The 16,393-nt window shown below is 38.5% G+C and overlaps 2 protein-coding genes across 2 annotated transcripts; both read left to right on the forward strand.

Moving 5' to 3' along the window:
• The first annotated feature begins 3,689 nt into the window (after window positions 1-3,689).
• LOC106744083 (protein scabrous-like) lies at window positions 3,690-8,399 on the forward strand. Its single transcript, XM_014618510.1, has 3 exons — window positions 3,690-4,762; window positions 5,282-5,621; window positions 7,006-8,399. Exons 1-3 carry the CDS (start codon window positions 4,539-4,541, stop codon window positions 8,248-8,250), a joined length of 1,809 nt encoding a protein of 602 aa, XP_014473996.1. The 5' UTR covers window positions 3,690-4,538; the 3' UTR covers window positions 8,251-8,399.
• Window positions 8,400-8,820: 421 nt separating this feature from the next.
• On the forward strand, window positions 8,821-15,416 carry LOC106744081 (protein O-mannosyl-transferase 2). The gene is made up of 14 exons (XM_014618506.1): window positions 8,821-9,197; window positions 9,538-9,621; window positions 10,101-10,185; window positions 10,562-10,666; window positions 10,774-10,882; window positions 10,955-11,223; window positions 11,483-11,589; window positions 11,908-12,100; window positions 12,360-12,563; window positions 12,636-12,787; window positions 13,264-13,352; window positions 13,420-13,568; window positions 14,040-14,443; window positions 14,892-15,416. The coding sequence occupies exons 1-14, from the start codon at window positions 9,109-9,111 to the stop codon at window positions 14,995-14,997; spliced, it is 2,145 nt and encodes a 714-aa protein (XP_014473992.1). The 5' UTR covers window positions 8,821-9,108; the 3' UTR covers window positions 14,998-15,416.
• The last annotated feature ends 977 nt before the right edge of the window (window positions 15,417-16,393 follow it).

The following is a 16,393-nucleotide window of genomic DNA, read 5'->3' on the forward strand; positions in this document are numbered from 1 at the left end:
TGCCCCATAGACATGCTACTTACAGTAAACATGAATAAACGAAAACCCGATATTGCGAAAGAGTAAGCAATAAATTATTTACGTAGTGTATAATTGTAACAGGGGTAGTTAAGAGGAGAGAGATCGCAGAGTGAATCGGATTAAAATAAGATGTCTCTCGATTGATCCAACTACTTTCTATGGGCAAGTTCCACTCGCAACGACGTCATTCTGTTTAACATCCATTGGAAAACAAAGAATGAGTGAATTAACGCGTCGTTGCGAGTGTTAAATGGAACCTATTATTCATTCTTCCAGTCGTCAGACAGCAGCCTGACTTCCCGCTCTATTCTTGGCTTCCTATTTTTTTCTACCATTTTCATCCGATTCTTGTTGGCGAGCTTTTGCAGTGTCGTATGTTGGATATCGCAAGCGCTAGATTCCCAGCTATACCCAGGTATATCTCAGAGCATTGAACTATATAACCATGGACGTAGGATTATCTGGACGGAGCCCGCTGGATTAAAGCCCGAGGGGATTTATATAAAATGTATAAGACGAGTATGACCGATCGTAAGCGGCCGTAACAATCTAGCATATCGTTGGAAAAAATTCATCACTTCAGTCGATGCAATTTTTCCTGATTATGGAATATTTAACCCACAGTAATTATATTATTATATACTTACAAAGATGGATGCAATAAATATTTCCTCTGGAGCTTGGCCCCGCGCGTCCGTATCTTGCGTTCATTCCTACGTCCATCTAAATAACAATCTATGGAAGGAGCACTGTCTTTGTTTCTGCTAGTAGACTTCGAGAGAGACAGTATCTAAATAGTCTTTGTTTTACCTGAACTTATATAGGCATGTTAATAAGAGCGAGATTCTACTTGGCCTTTGTTTTACAGGGGCCTGTCTTACGGCCCCCATCCTGCACTCCAGTGTTTCTTCCAATATATTATATAGTTCAATATCTTACACACAGTAAAAAAAAATATATGTTTTACTTCGGTTAAAATCGGTCCGTGTTAAAAGTTCTGAATTCTCCATATAGTTATGTGTCAACATATTGTGATTGTTTGAAGATGTTACGTAGAATTGAATTCAACATTCTTTTTGTTGAGATAACACAATTTATATGTAAGTATATATGTAAGCGCGGGTGCGTGTTGAATGGACTTTTGGTGTTTCCTGTAAGTAAGACATATTGCAAAAGGTCCCCCTATATCTAATTGAATCTTATCGTGCTCGGTTATTCACCTTTAAAAAGGTAACAAGTTCGGTGCCATTCTCTGCTATATTATCACTCACGAAATATCCGTAATAATGTTAGCGTTGTTTGAAGAGGCATCTCGAGATAACGCGTAAACACGGAGATAAGCGTTGTAGCTGACGCGAAGATGATGTTACTTTCGCGCGCACGCGTATTTCCATCCAACATCTTGTACGTACCATAATAGCCTTAACATTTGCCACTAGGCCTACTAGTGACACTTTAATTTTTCGATCACACAATCGACATGTTCGTACATCATAATTGCTGATTATTCTGTGACAAGGATGCTCTAAAGTAGTAGTTGTAATGCACGAATATGTCGATTGTGTGATCGGAAAATTACATTATTACTGGACCTTGTAAATGTTAATCTAGGACTATTATAACATCTCTGTGCAAAGGAACAGACACGCGTACATGCACGCACGCACGTGATTATACCATCATTCTAATAGAAGAAAATAACACGCCATCATATTCACAAATATAGACGGTAGATTCCAACAAGTTGAACATTGTTTTCAATTAATTTTTACCCGACGCTTCAACGATTGATCTTTCTCGATGAGAAATTCCTATCGATTTCTTTAATTACGCGAGGAGACTCGCGCGTAATAAATATTCTGGCAATTTACGTGAGATTTACGTTTAAAATGAATATTTAAACGTTCTAAGCTACTTCGCCCTCTGTTCTGGAAGGAATTTAACAAATATTAAAAATTTTTATTTAGGTTACTAATTAAAGAGAGATAGAACGGGTTTTTAAGAGCGCCTGATCGCGGTAGTGATGTGCTATTTTTAATTTTACGAGAAAATAATAATATTTAACGCGTGATAAGCCAGATTAGCTTCCGGACAAACGTAGAGATGAATCAACATTTTACGAATCCTGAGATATATCTTTTATATAAACTCTATGCAACTATTGATTTAATTAATGTAGCATTATTTTGATTCCATTTGCCATATTGCGACAAAGTCCTCTGACAAAATTAAAAATAGCATGTCGCTACAACAGTTGCGATTAAGCTCTCAATGATCCGTGTTACGAGGTCTGTTCAAAAAGTATCGCGAATTTTGAATTTCCGCGGGTTACGTATATTCGATTTTCGATTTTTTTGTGGCGTTATGTTGGTACTTATGTCCCTCACTTGTGCCGACCAGTTCGGCCATTTTGAATATTCAGTTTATCTTTGACGTCTGTTTTGCTTGGACGTGTTTTGGCTCGTCTTCGATTTTTGCCTATTCCAAAAAATGGATCAAAGAATTTGTATCAAATTTTGTGTGAAAAACAAAATTAAGTGCGCGGACGCATTCCGAATGTTGACTGTGGCATATGGTGAAGCTACCTTGGACCGAAGCAACGTTTATCGGTGGTACAAAATGTTCTCAGAGGGCCGAGAAGATGTGAACGACGAAGAGCGTGCCGGACGCCCGAGCACGTCAACAACAGACGAAAACATTGATGAAGTGAAGAAAATAGTATTGGCCAATCGTCGAATCACCGTTAGAGAAGTTGCTGAGGACCTAAACATATCGATTGGCTCGTGCCATTCGATTTTTACTAATGATTTGGGCATGAGATGGGTCGCCGCGAAATTCGTACCAAAATTGCTCAATTTCGACCAAAAACAGCATCGCATTAACATTGCTGGGGAGCTGTTGGACTCTGTCCGCGACGACCCAAATTTGCTCCAGAGGGTCATAACTGGTGACGAATCATGGGTTTATGGTTATGACGTGGAAACCAAAGCTCAATCATCCCAATGGAAGCTGCCGCACGAGCCAAGACCGAAAAAAGCGCGCCAAGTTCGGTCGAATGTGAAGGTTTTGCTTACAGTTTTCTTCGATTGCAGGGGCGTGGTGTATCATGAGTTCTTGCCACAGGGTAGAACGGTCAATAAGGAATATTACCTGCAAGTTATGCGCAATTTGTGCGAAGCAATCCGCCAGAAACGCCCGGATTTGTGGAAGAACAAAAATTGGCTTTTGCACCATGATAACGCCCCTGCTCACACATCGTTGCTTGTGCGCGAATTTTTGGCCCAAAACAACACACTAATGATGCCGCAGCCACCGTATTCCCCAGACCTGGCCCCCTGTGACTTTTTCTTGTTCCCGAAACTGAAGAGGCACATGAAAGGACGACGCTACGCTACGATTGAGGAGATAAAGACGGCATCGAAGGAGGAGCTGAACAAGATCACAAAAAATGATTTTTTGAAGTGCTTCGAGGATTGGAAAAAACGTTGGCACAAGTGTATAATATCTGACGGGGATTACTTTGAAGGAGACAAAATAGATATTCATGAATAAATAAATAATTTTTGAAAAAACACAAAATTCGCGATACTTTTTGAACAGACCTCGTATTTCTTCTTGGTTATACAAATTTATACGTTTAAAAATATTCACTAAAGACAAATTTTTAATTTTCTATTAAATATATATTTTTTTACTAGCTTTTATTGCAGTCTTTTATAATGATTGAGATGTGTTACTTTCGTTAAAACATTGAAAAGTTACGAAAGTTCATAGTGAAATAAGTATGAATGAAATTAAAGGATTTAATTGGAGAGAAAAAATGATCTCTCTCGGATTTTTAAACGAGGAATTTCGTCCGCTCTTTTATTATCGAACGTACTCGCTCGATATTTATCACATTATCCCATACGACATATCTATTACGATCTTGTGGCATGACATGAGTGCAACGAAACGAAGGTAGAGACTGAGTATATAAGCAGCGTGGGGATAGCGGCGCGCGAGACAATATGTACCTGAGGAGGCCTGGTGTTGCCGAACGAACACCTGCTCCACACCGAGCGGGGACCTTTGTCCACAAGGGCCGATATAAAACTCGTACACCGTTTCACCACAGCCAGTAAACTTTCGAGAGACGTTCGAACAGGACAATCACGCACGCGCTCGATCGAGCTCGCTGCTGTTCCTGTGAATTACGTTAAATTCGTGCTATCGCCAGACCGTGCCGAGTAATAATTTCGTCATAATAGCGTTGAAGCGATCTCGTTAAAGAAATTCAGACGATTGAAAATCCATACGAAAGTCTTCGTGAGTGTTAAAAAATGCGAAGATTCAGTAGCCGAAAAATTTGCAATTAAAAGAGAGAGATTTATAATAATATAAGAAAACTGAATTGCTTTAACATATAAAATTCGGAAAGTTCTAAATTACGAGATATATATATATATATATATAAACCTGAAGATTTCAAAATTGCGAAGAATTTTATACGAGGACAGTACGAAATTGCAACAAAGATGATGAAAGTACTATGGTTGTTGTTGGCGGTGATGAGCGCGCTGATTGTCGGCACATGCGCGGACGAGGATCTGAAAAACACGATTAAGCTGCTGCAGGAGCAAGTGAGTGCGTTACTGGACCATCGGCAGGAGGATTACAACGCTCTGGAGGAGAGTTTGAAGCGGGCAATGGAGAAGAATACTGAACTCCTTGTCCTCAGAAACGAAGTAAAACAATTGAGGTGAGTTCGATTTGCTGCTTCAAGCGATATCGCAGTAAGATATTAGAAGCCGTAGAGATAATAATTAAATCGGGAAAAAATATATAAATTTTGCGTGCGTCATTTGCAATGAAAATTTTATTATTCAGATTTTGCTTATAGCGTCCATCTGTCGTTCCACGTACAAAAGTATGAAAATGGTGTTGTCGAAAAGTGAATACTTCGTGAGATATTTTGTGTTGGAAAATATCAGAATAAAAATGTAAAATTCCTCGAAAAGTATTCACTTTTTCGATGATTCTTATTATAGTATACGCAGAATGAAGAGAGGGATCGATTTGTGTCGACAAGACTATATGAAAAAAATGCAATCAACAAATCATTGATAAGAAAAGAACTTTTTTATAAGCGATTTCCATCATGAAAAGTAATACTTTCTTCTCCATCCTTTTCCTCTGGACAGTTCTTTTTCTCAAAATAGTATAGTAATAGTAGGGCACCCTAGAGACACGCATATTATAATTTCTCTGACACGTGCAGGAAGGAAGTGAACGCTCTTCGCGGCGGAAGCGGCAACGAGGCGAAGAACGAGCGATTGCGAGTACGATGGCTCGGCAGCGCCGTGATGGAACTGCAGAGCGAAGTCGCCGAAGTGCTCAGGGCGCGTAACGCCAGTGAGGAGCTGGCCGAGCGATCGAGGATGAGGAGCGAGCTGGTCTTGTTGAAGGGAGATGTCGCCGAGGTTGGCAGGAGCATACGCGATCTCGGCGGCAGAATCACCAAGATCGAAGCTACGCTCAGTACCATCAAGCTCGATATCGCCGCGACGAAGGAACGCGCTAGCGTCCTGTCTCGCTCTTGCGCGGACGTTAGCAGCCAGGTAAACTTATTGTTAGAGAACGATAAAAGGTAGTGGAGCGACAAGAACGTTTTCAGATTAATTTTCAAGTTTCCGCGCGAGAGATTCAGAATTTCTTTTATTTAAACAAATCGACTTGTTTCTCTACTTGATTATCTGCTACTTAATTTATTAATTAACTGTAAAGACGACCCGAAGGAAGTTTACTTGAAAAGGTCAGAAAATGCTATCGAATGTATTTTTTATTATAGAAGAGCGTTAGAACGCTTTGTTGTTGTGTACGGGAATAATCTTCCTTCCTATACAAGAATGTATAGTAAGAAGGTGTGCGCGCACTATGTACATTGATATTACCAATTCTGTGGTGATTCCTATATGCACGTGTGCCGATTTCCTCACTCACAATGGCTTGATTTTGTGCCGGCGAAGAGTTTGGCATGCGCGGACAACGGGCGCCCATGTAGATAACGGCTGCCGCTACCATTTAGTATTTACGGCAGGAAGAAGAAGAAAGGGGGATGCGTGCACCTGCGCGGGGCAGCCAGCTGCTTGATTCCTGTTTTTCGTTTTGCCGCTTGGCAGCTGCTTCTCAACCTCTCCTTGCCCCGCCCGCGCAATGGGTCTTTCCTGCACGCATGTGCCCTTCGGATTCTTCTTTCTCTTAAATACTCCCCACCTTTCGCCATTGACTTTTAATCGTGGTATGTGTATATATTCATCCTGTAAAGCTCGAAACAATATATAGAGGAATAAATGAGAAGAAAAAGGGATAAATACGTAGATATTTGGGCAGCGAGAGGAGGTCTCGATGTGTAAAAGTTGATCGAAAGTGAGGAATTTGTTTATGGAAATTTTTGCACGGATTTACTTAGCGATTTACTTTCAACTTTCCCTCGAAGGGAGGAGAATCGACAATATCGATTTCAAACAAACTCCCTCAATCACTTGTTCGTTAAAAAAAAAAAAAAAAAAAAAAGNTATAAAATTATTGATTTCGAGTTTTTCCGATGCGATGAAAGCAGCACCTCTTTAGTCTTTTGTAAATTCGATTTTTACCGTTGTCTAACAAATGTTAACCATTCGACAGCTATGGCTGTATTCTAACGCATTCCGCAAATGTTGCGCGGCAGGCATGCACATTATGAAATACGCCTGTAAAACGAATCGGCAGAGATTCATTTTGGGAACCAAAAAAGAAAACATTAACGAAATTAAATGTTCAATGTATTTTGCCCCAATTGTTTTTCCTCTATTATAAAGGGAAATTCTTCGGAAAAACTTGTTTTTCAAAATTAAATCATACAATCCTCTATTTAAACGGTCCGTTAAAATCCAAGTATCGAGAGAGGTAATAAGCCTCTCACTCTACGGAGGAAGAAAAATATAAAACGCATTCACGTTACAGCTGAGCACAGTGCAAATCGAGCTGAAATCCTTAAAGTGCGGCCAGCAGCATGATCAGGCCAACATCTTCCACAACGAAGTGAGCGGCGACTCAAGCCGTAGACGCAATTACATATACGCCCTGACTCATCGCGCTCGCTTCGAGGAACGTCTGCGGAACGTCGAACGGAAGATCTCTCTCGTGGCGCGAAAGCGGGCGATGGTGGAGAAGCGGGTGGTGTACGAGGATCGCGAGCATCTGGACGAGCGGACGAGGAGCCTCGAGCTGGCACAGGAGGAGCTCACCAAGAGACTGTCCAGTCGGGACTCGATGCTGGGCGAGTCGGTGATGCGACTGTACGATTCGGTGCGCGTACTCGAAGAGGACGTCAGCAGCAATCGCTCCGAGACGAAGAGAGAGCTGGCGCGGCTGGAGATCAACGCGGCGCGCAAAGCCGCCGAGTTGTCGCTGACCAGGGAGGAGCTGGGCAACCTGCGGCGCACCGTTCAGGCGCTGAGCGTGAGCGCGTCGCAGCTGCAGGAAAGAAGCGACGCGCAGCGGAAGGGCCTGGACGCGTTGAACAAGACCGTTGGCCATCTGGACGTCAGCCGGGTGGTGACGCGCGAACTGGAACAAGTGGAGGATCAGTACCGGCTGATGGTGGACTCGTTGCCCGGCAACTGCGAGGAACGCGACGGTCTCACCTTGTTGGCCCCCGGCCCCGGAGTGCCGTTACTCGCCTCCTGCCATGCCGGTTGGATCGTGATATCGCGCAGGATCGACGGCGCCGTGGACTTCGATCGCACGTGGAACGAGTACTCGGCCGGCTTCGGCTCGCCAGTCAGCGAATTCTGGATCGGTAACGAGGCGTTGCACCGGCTTACTCGTGACAACTGCAGCCGGCTGCGCGTCGACCTTACCGACACGTACGGCGTGCGCTGGCGCGCCGAATACGAGCACTTCAGCGTCGATTCCGAGGAGACCGGCTACCGGCTCCACGTCGCCGGTTATTCCGGCAACGCTACCGACGCCCTATCCTATCAAGATGGCATGGCGTTTAGCGCGAAAGACCGCGACATGGACATTAGTACGACCGACTGCGCGGCCAACTACCGAGGCGGATGGTGGTTCAGTCACTGCCAGCACGCCAATCTCAACGGCAGGTATTCGTTGGGCCTGACGTGGTTTCAGTCCGCTAGCAACGAGTGGATGGCAGTCGCGTCCGCTGAGATGTCGGTGCAGCGTGGTGGACGATCGTCACCTTGAAGAAAGCCGCGCATACGTAGATCAGAATACCAAAGAGTCGTTTAAGAACCGATGTAAATACAGTGTACAGTCGTGTACAATCTCGTTGTACAGTAATAGTAGAAAGCCAATGAGATTTATCAATTTTCTGCTCTCCAATAAATCGTATAATAAAGAAGCTGATCGAATTATTCAATCATCATGAACCGTATTATTTTGCAACGTTACCTTTCTCTCAGCCGCCATCATAAAATTACGCCATTTTCCGTTCATTTTAATGGACAGACTGTGATGAAGAGACGGGGATAGATCATGCCGACGCGAATATTACCGTATTACCGTATCATTATGTGCTGATTACATTCCTTACGGTCGAATAATTATCAATTTTTTAGCCTTCACATTCTGTAGGGTACTTTTCGCTTACGCGGTGTATATACCAACAGTATATGCGAACGGTCTTACCGCTGGACGCTTATAACGGATGTAGTTTGGACGCACTTTTCCAGAGGGCGCGTCGAAAGATGCGCCCTTTGAAACGGGACTTTCATATCTCTCTGTCAGCACATTTTCACAGTGCAGCTATAGATATCATAAACAAGCGCGTCGTGGGTTACATTTTCTATCGATAAAAATGCCTTAAATTAACTGTCCTCTCAGCTGATCAGGCAGTCTCGCCGCCATTTTGAAATTTTACTGATAAAAGTTAGTTTAGAATACGGACCTCTGTGCAAAAGTGTAAAAAGTGCAAGTAAACATTTAGATCTTTTTCATGTAACGTAATCATTCCTGCGACATTCCGTGCAGAATACAGTGTTATATTGCGTCTATTGCTGGAAAATATCCTTTATTAACAAAAATAGGAAAGCGGAATGAAACATGAAAAACATTTGTAATATTCAAAAAATCGCTTGTAGACCGAGAAATGCGGCGGCTTTGCAAGATAACGAAAAGAAAGGAGACGCTACGTATGTAAAATAATTCAATTAGAATTTATACCCAATTAGCAAAATGATGTTGCGTAACGCTTAGCACATGTTCATACCCAGATCGTAATATGTATTCAATCTGGTCTCATTTTTGCAATAATCGTAACGTGCTTTTCAAGAACAGATGCGTGTTCGCATATCGTTCATGATATCGGAAAAATATCTAGCGAAATCGGGTCAAAAATATGCGCACACATATGTTAATCGCGTAAATAATCTTTAAAAAAAGATATTAAGTCACAGTATGGCAATCACATTGTGATGAAACGTGATCATTACGTATTTCTATCTGGGTAGTTATTGAATGTCTATATTATAGGAATTGGTGGCTCCTACTGGGCGGTATAACTATACTTACGTTAATCACAAGATTCTATAAAGTTACGGAACCTCAGCATGTCTGGTAAGACATATTAAAATCTAGGAGAATCTCAATCAAAAATTTTCATATATGGTCCTATGAGACTAAACTCTTAAAAGTATACATAATTATACATAGTTTTGACATTTAATTTTGAGACATCCTGTACAAGTCATAGGAATATCAGAGCCGTTGGAGTCGATACTAATTGTTCGATCATTGAGGTAACGCATGCAGCAGTGGTTGCAGTTAAAAGGTGGATAGGGATGATGATGAAATTTTTTTTCTCTATTCTAGAAGGTCTTAGCAAGTCTTCTTTTAGGTCTCAATGTAGAGATAATGGTCAAAACATTTTTATAGAATGGAAAAGCACAATAATAATTACATATAATTAAACAGACTCGGTCATATAGGAAGACAAATTTCACATATGATCACGTATGATTAAAAATTTTTGTTTGAGATGGCACTAATTTTATTCATTAAATTATGTAGTATTTAAGAAAAATTTTTGATTGTAGTTGGGATGAAACTCATTTTGGAAAAATGGGCAATTGGTACATAAATAGAACATTCTTTTTCGACGTGCATCCACCTTTGGGAAAGGTATATATAGTTTTATAGAAATTTTATACATACTCGTATAGCATAAATATTCAAAAGACACCCTGGATACGTTCCAAAGATATTCAAATACCTCTGGGACGTCTCTAGGATAGATCTTTTGAATATTTGTACGAGTATTGAAGTAATTATCTTAAACATTATTGTACTGAAATATTGTATAGCAAGATAGATATACAGGATGTTTAAGAAATGAAATAATATAAAGCTACGAATGAAAATAAGCGTTCCGGTGAACATTGGGGCCGCAAATGAACATGTTTGAGAGCATGCATAGAATATGTAAAAAAAAAAAACATGCGATAACTCGAAAACGGTGACTCAATTTATTTGACATGAATGTAATAACATATTTTAGATGCTTATTGCTTTGTCTGGATATATGACTGGCTACGATGGTACATTTGCTTTCGAAAAACCAGGAGACAAATTTGAAGATATTAATTATATCGGCATGAGAATTGTGAGTTATTTAAACTCAATTTAAATTAAGGACGAACTTTTGAAAAATTTTCAGAATTTATTTGAAATATCAAAGTGTCAAGTTTATGTACAATTTTTCTATTTTAGTTCTGCACATCTTTAGGTGCGACCATTGTTCCTCTGTCTTTTCTCATCGTTTGGGATCTCACCAAGTCCACTCGCGCTTCTTCACTTGCTGCTACTTTTATTTTATTTGGTAATATTCTCACAATAAACGTCTGGCAATCTAGTCGTCAAAAGTCACGATAAATCGTCGTTCTCATTGCAGATGTAGGACTGCTGACGTTAAATCAGTATATTCTTTTGGACCCGATATTGTTGTGTTTTATGATGTGCGCAACATGGGGAATGGCGCGTGTAGCGTCGCTTTACAACCGACCGTTTACACAGCCTTGGTGGTTGTGGTTGTCATTTACTGGAGCTTCACTCGCGTGTACAATTAGTGTGAAATTTGTCGGGCTCTTTGTTGTTTTACTCGTGGGTTTTTATACTGCGCATGAGCTTTGGCGAGAATTGGGAGATCTGTCCAATCCCATTGTAAGTACTCCAGCAACTTACTTCAATATTAAGCTTTTTGGAAATTGGAAATTATGCAATTTCTGCCTTTTTCTCATTTAATTAATATTATAACAGTAATTAATAGTATTATGCTATTGTGCGTTTATATGAAGTGATATTTTTTCAACCTTGATCTTCACTTATGTAGGCGAAATGATTTTAACACACATAATTATCTTGAATTAGAGTCTTTAAATCATTAAGTGTATTCAAATGATTATCGTCTTATTTTTTGCAGTCTTATGTGGGAAAGCATTTATTAGCGAGATGCCTTTGTCTCATCCTCTTGCCGGTTTTACTTTACATGCTATTTTTTTATATTCATCTTTCAGTTCTTAACAAAAGGTAAGGAGAAATATAATGAATTAAGATATATATTTAAAGGTTTCGGTTAATTTTAAGGCCCAAAAATGTGTAAGAAAAAAAAACGATACATCGTATTTCAATATTTTTCCTCCGCTTCCTACAACCTTTTCCCATCTTTCTGACAATAAGTGAATTTCATGGTAGAAAAAAGACTGTAGAAGCAATCCATTCATCGATTAATTTTTTTCAAAGTTTCGAAAGTGTGTGCCTTGAAGCGCCGATTGGAACAAGTGAAATTTATTACTACTTATCTGCATAGTTAATATTCAGATTATGCAGATAGATATATTTATTTAGCGGAAGCGGCGATGGGTTCTACAGTTCCGAATTTCAATCGCTATTACGAGGGAATTCGTTATATAATGCAACCATGCCGCGGCAATTATCCTACGGTGCCTCGATTACGTTAAAGAATCATCGCACAGGCGGCGGTTATTTGCATTCTCATTGGCACCTGTACCCCGAAGGAGTTGGCGCCAGACAGCAACAGGTTGTTGTTGGGAAATATCGTACTTGTTTATCGTTATTTTTCTCAATAACGATCTGGTGACATCATTTTATTATTAGTAACGATAACTCGGTGACGCAATTATATTTTATGGATAACGAAAATGACTTTAATATGAATTATAAATTTAATATTAAAATTATCATATAAAATCAATTAATATAATTTATTTTTATCGATACTTTTAATACGTAGAATACGCAGAAAAGTCATTAAATATCGCTATCATATCTAATTACAGATCACGACCTATTCTCACAAGGACGATAATAATCTGTGGCTAGTGAAGAAATTTGATACAGATGAGATGCCGTCTGAAGCAGTGTTAGTGAAACATGGCGACCTCGTTCGTTTGGAGCACGTAATCACGAGACGGAATTTACATTCACACAAAGAAATCGCACCAATATCGAAGAAACACTATCAAGTTACTGGATATGGAGAAGTAAGTTGTATAATATAAATAGTGTTATTCTTAATCTGTTTGTGACAATCTTATTTCCTTTTCTTTTTCCAGAACGGTACAGGTGATGCTAATGATGTCTGGAAGATATTGATAACGAATGGAAAGGATGGTGATGTGGTGGAGACGGTAACAAGTAAATTGAAGTTTGTGCATTATCTTCATCATTGCGTACTAACTTGCAGTGGCAAGACGTTGCCAAAATGGTCAGTACGTATAGCAGAAAACTATCTCAGTTTAATTCCTCCGTTGGAAACTAACTAAACTAATATGACAATGGTTGTCATTTTTTTTTATGTGCTTGACACAACTCGTACAATCGTATTCAAGTAGAACTTTCATCAAATTGAACAAAAAAGTCTTCTGTTACTTTGCAGTATCACGCATTGTATGCAAATTTTTGAATTAAAGAAGCCTCTTTCAATCATTCCAAACTTTGCCTGTTGTTTGCAAAATGTTTGTTTCTTCACTTCAATCCGTTTTACGCCCTCACTAAATATGCTCATGTTGGTCTGTAGAGGTGCGCCCTACATGTATATTAATAAAAAGATAGGAAATGAAAATGAAAGAAAATAAAAATTCTTCCATTTCATCGATTGCAATTTTTTAATATGAATTTCATTTAGATATCAAGCAATTTTTAGTTCAATTAGTTGAAAATCTATAGTTAAAATTTGCACAGGGGATACAATCAACAAGAAGTTTCTTGCAATCCAAACATGAGAGACAGAAACGCGTTATGGAATATAGAAGATAATCAGTATGCCAAATGTAAGTGAGCAATGCACATTTTTTAATAATAATTAAGATTGCAACTAATGTTGTACATTTTTATTAGTACCAAACGTTAGTTTTCGAGTGTACGCACCAGGATTCATTGACAGATTTCTGGAGTCACATGCCGTAATGCTGCAAGGGAACTCTGATCTAAAAGTGAAGGAAGGAGAGGTGTCCTCGCGACCGTGGCAGTGGCCGATCAATTATAGGGTAATGCATTCATAATTTTTCTTTTTTGTGAATTATTAACCACTTGAGTGGCACATTATTCAATCTTGCGTCAGAAAAAACTCATTTCTTCGCTAAAAATATATTACGGAATTTAAAAAGTCTAACTAATTTTGTGTTTTCAAGGGATATCAAATTTTATTAAATAATCTCGAATCCCCGATGCGTTATTTTCTGTTTAATATGCGTGTTAAACAGTGAATCGTTAAAAAAAAAACAATGTATCGAAAATTGAATATTGTTCAATTTTGACATAAAATTCGTATTCCTTGACATTGAGAATATAAAATTAATGACTTTTTAAATTCTACAATACATTTCTAGCGAGTTCTTTCTGACGCAATAGTGCGCGCATGCCACTTATGGGACAGTATTGCTAATCGATTAATTTAATAAATAATTCTCCGTAGCATTACATTGTGAAATTATATATAATAAAATAATCATTTTTAGGGGCAATTTTTTTCCGGAAATAATCAAAGGATATATCTACTTGGAAATCCCGTTATTTGGTGGGGAAACATAGTCTTCCTTATAGTGTTCATAATTCTTTATGTGTGTTCTGCTGTGCGTGAACAAAGAGGCTATGTTGATGACGCTGTTGAACAACGAAGCAGAATAACACATGCTGGCAAATGGATCTTTCTTGGGTGGATTTTGCACTATGCACCATTCTGGGCGATGAGTAGAGTGCTGTACTTCCACCATTACTTTCCAGCGTTGTTGTATAGTTCCATGTTGACTGGAATTACATTAAATCATATTATCGACGGTCTCCTATTGTTGCTTCCTGAGAAAGTGGGAAACATGGTTTACCACGTCATACTAGGAACTGTAATCTCCGGGATTGTATACAGGTGAAATTACATATCTAAATTTATTTTTCATTAAAATGAAATATAATGTCGCGAGAATACCGAATTTATATACATTTTTTTTTATCGTAAGCAACTAATATTGCATAATTATAGTAATTCATGCGTTTAATTACAGTAAAATGCATATATATATATATATATATATATATATAAGTGCACAAACTAGTGGTCAATTTTAATTGTTAATTATTTGAAAATTATTATGTCTAAGTATTAATATTTAAACATTTTCGTATTTACAATCTGTTTCTAAATTACATAATGAGGAAATTTGGCTTTTTAAGATGATTTTTTATAAGACACTTCTATAACTGAAAGATAATTTTTATTGACAAAATGTTTACTGATGTTTAGTCGTCGTGTCAATATAATCTTTATAATACATCATATGTAGTGTAATCTCTATAATAATCAATGTTAATTGCAGTTTTTACTTATTTTCACCGTTGGCCTATGGGATGAATGGTCCATCTGCCATGGACCCTGAAAGTTCTATGCATTCCTTGCGATGGATGGATTCCTGGGAATTTTGAAAAGCGAGAGATTTATAATAGACGTAGCATATATTTTATATATACTTATTTTACTGTTATATTTATGCTGTTATATTTTCAGAAATATTCAAAATATTACAAAATTTCCATGCGTCAGAAAAAAAGCTGTATGAAAATGTACATTCACGGAGTTCATTGTGAGATTCTTTATATCAGAAAAAATCATCTTTTTCTATTAAAAATATTGCGCCCGAATGTTTTTTAAATAAAAAAGCAATTTAAAAGATATGAATGAACGTTCTAGGTTGGACGACTTTGCAATTACCTGAATCACAATTTAATATGTGACACAAGTTTTTTCGCCAAAAATTATGTAATAACTAACTTATTCTTACAAAGAAGAAAATTCTCTAATTGATGTTTGATAAGTATTTGATCTTATAGTTTAATATGACATTTTTCCTATTTGTTTGTTGGGAAGAATACATAATTAAATAAACTGATCGTTTGTTATTTTAATCTCTAGTTTTTATCGAATTTGAAAATTTCATTCTCGGATCTTTTGATAAAACTTCTGAGAATGAAGTTTTCTCGCATAACAGTCACTTGCATGCTTTGTTCACGTTCAATTTCTCGTCAACAAATGTTTGGGCTGCCTGTCCTGCGTTACATTTATTGAAATTTGGTTTATGACAAATATCAGGGATGATATTTTAAAAATACCATAGCGAAAAAAATTAGAAACGAAACGAATGATTGAAAATTACCACCTTCCGCCGTAATACATCTGCTTCGGCCCTCCTTCTCAGATTGATGTATACGCTTTAAGATATCAGGTGTGTTAAAGAATTGAAACCTGTTTTTGTATCTTTCTTTGCTGTTGTTTCTGTGACTGGAACTTTAGACAGATTATTACCAAACGTTAAAATTTTTTTTTGCAAACACCCTGTATTTTGGAAACTAAGCCGTTTAGGACACATGTTTATATGAACTTTTTTACTTGAAAAAAATCGCCCTTTGAGTACGGCCGGGTACTTGAAGAACACCATGTATATTTTGTGGATATATCTTTTTATTTGAAAGTATAACGTAAGGAATCTCGGCATGCGTTTTCTTGCTTCTGACGTCATTAAACAAGGATAGTCATAGCGACTACTCCGGAGCCTTAAAAATTGTTGAATTTGTAACATCTTCTGTAAAAGATATCGTCAATCAGTTGCTTGTCAAGCGTTGAGAAATATTTGAAAGCTCCGCGTTAGTCGCAAGCTTATACAGGCGTGCGCGCGCTTTCAATTACGGTCGCACGTATGGCCGCTGCCATTGTCGCTTTGAGTGACAGAACAAGACGGGGTGAGTGCGCGCTTCTTCGCGCCGACAGTCTACCTCAAGACGACAATCGTCTGAACGTAGTCTGTAGTGCAGTATCGCTGAGTCA

Source organism: Dinoponera quadriceps, unplaced genomic scaffold (assembly GCF_001313825.1).
Source record: "Dinoponera quadriceps isolate SergipeBrazil2010 unplaced genomic scaffold, ASM131382v1 scaffold1325, whole genome shotgun sequence".
Classification (NCBI taxonomy): Eukaryota; Metazoa; Arthropoda; class Insecta; order Hymenoptera; family Formicidae; genus Dinoponera; species Dinoponera quadriceps.

Bases quoted from the DNA above. Each gene is read 5' to 3' on its own strand.
- LOC106744083 (XM_014618510.1), top strand. From the start codon at position 4,539: ATGATGAAAGTACTATGGTTGTTGTTGGCGGTGATGAGCGCGCTGATT. The intron at 4,763-5,281 runs GTGAGTTCGATT...TGACACGTGCAG, and splicing joins AACGAAGTAAAACAATTGAG to GAAGGAAGTGAACGCTCTTC. The intron at 5,622-7,005 runs GTAAACTTATTG...TTCACGTTACAG, and splicing joins GCGCGGACGTTAGCAGCCAG to CTGAGCACAGTGCAAATCGA.
- LOC106744081 (XM_014618506.1), top strand. From the start codon at position 9,109: ATGAAAAACATTTGTAATATTCAAAAAATCGCTTGTAGACCGAGAAAT. The intron at 9,198-9,537 runs GTATGTAAAATA...TCTATATTATAG, and splicing joins GAAAAGAAAGGAGACGCTAC to GAATTGGTGGCTCCTACTGG. The intron at 13,353-13,419 runs GTAAGTGAGCAA...CATTTTTATTAG, and splicing joins AGATAATCAGTATGCCAAAT to TACCAAACGTTAGTTTTCGA.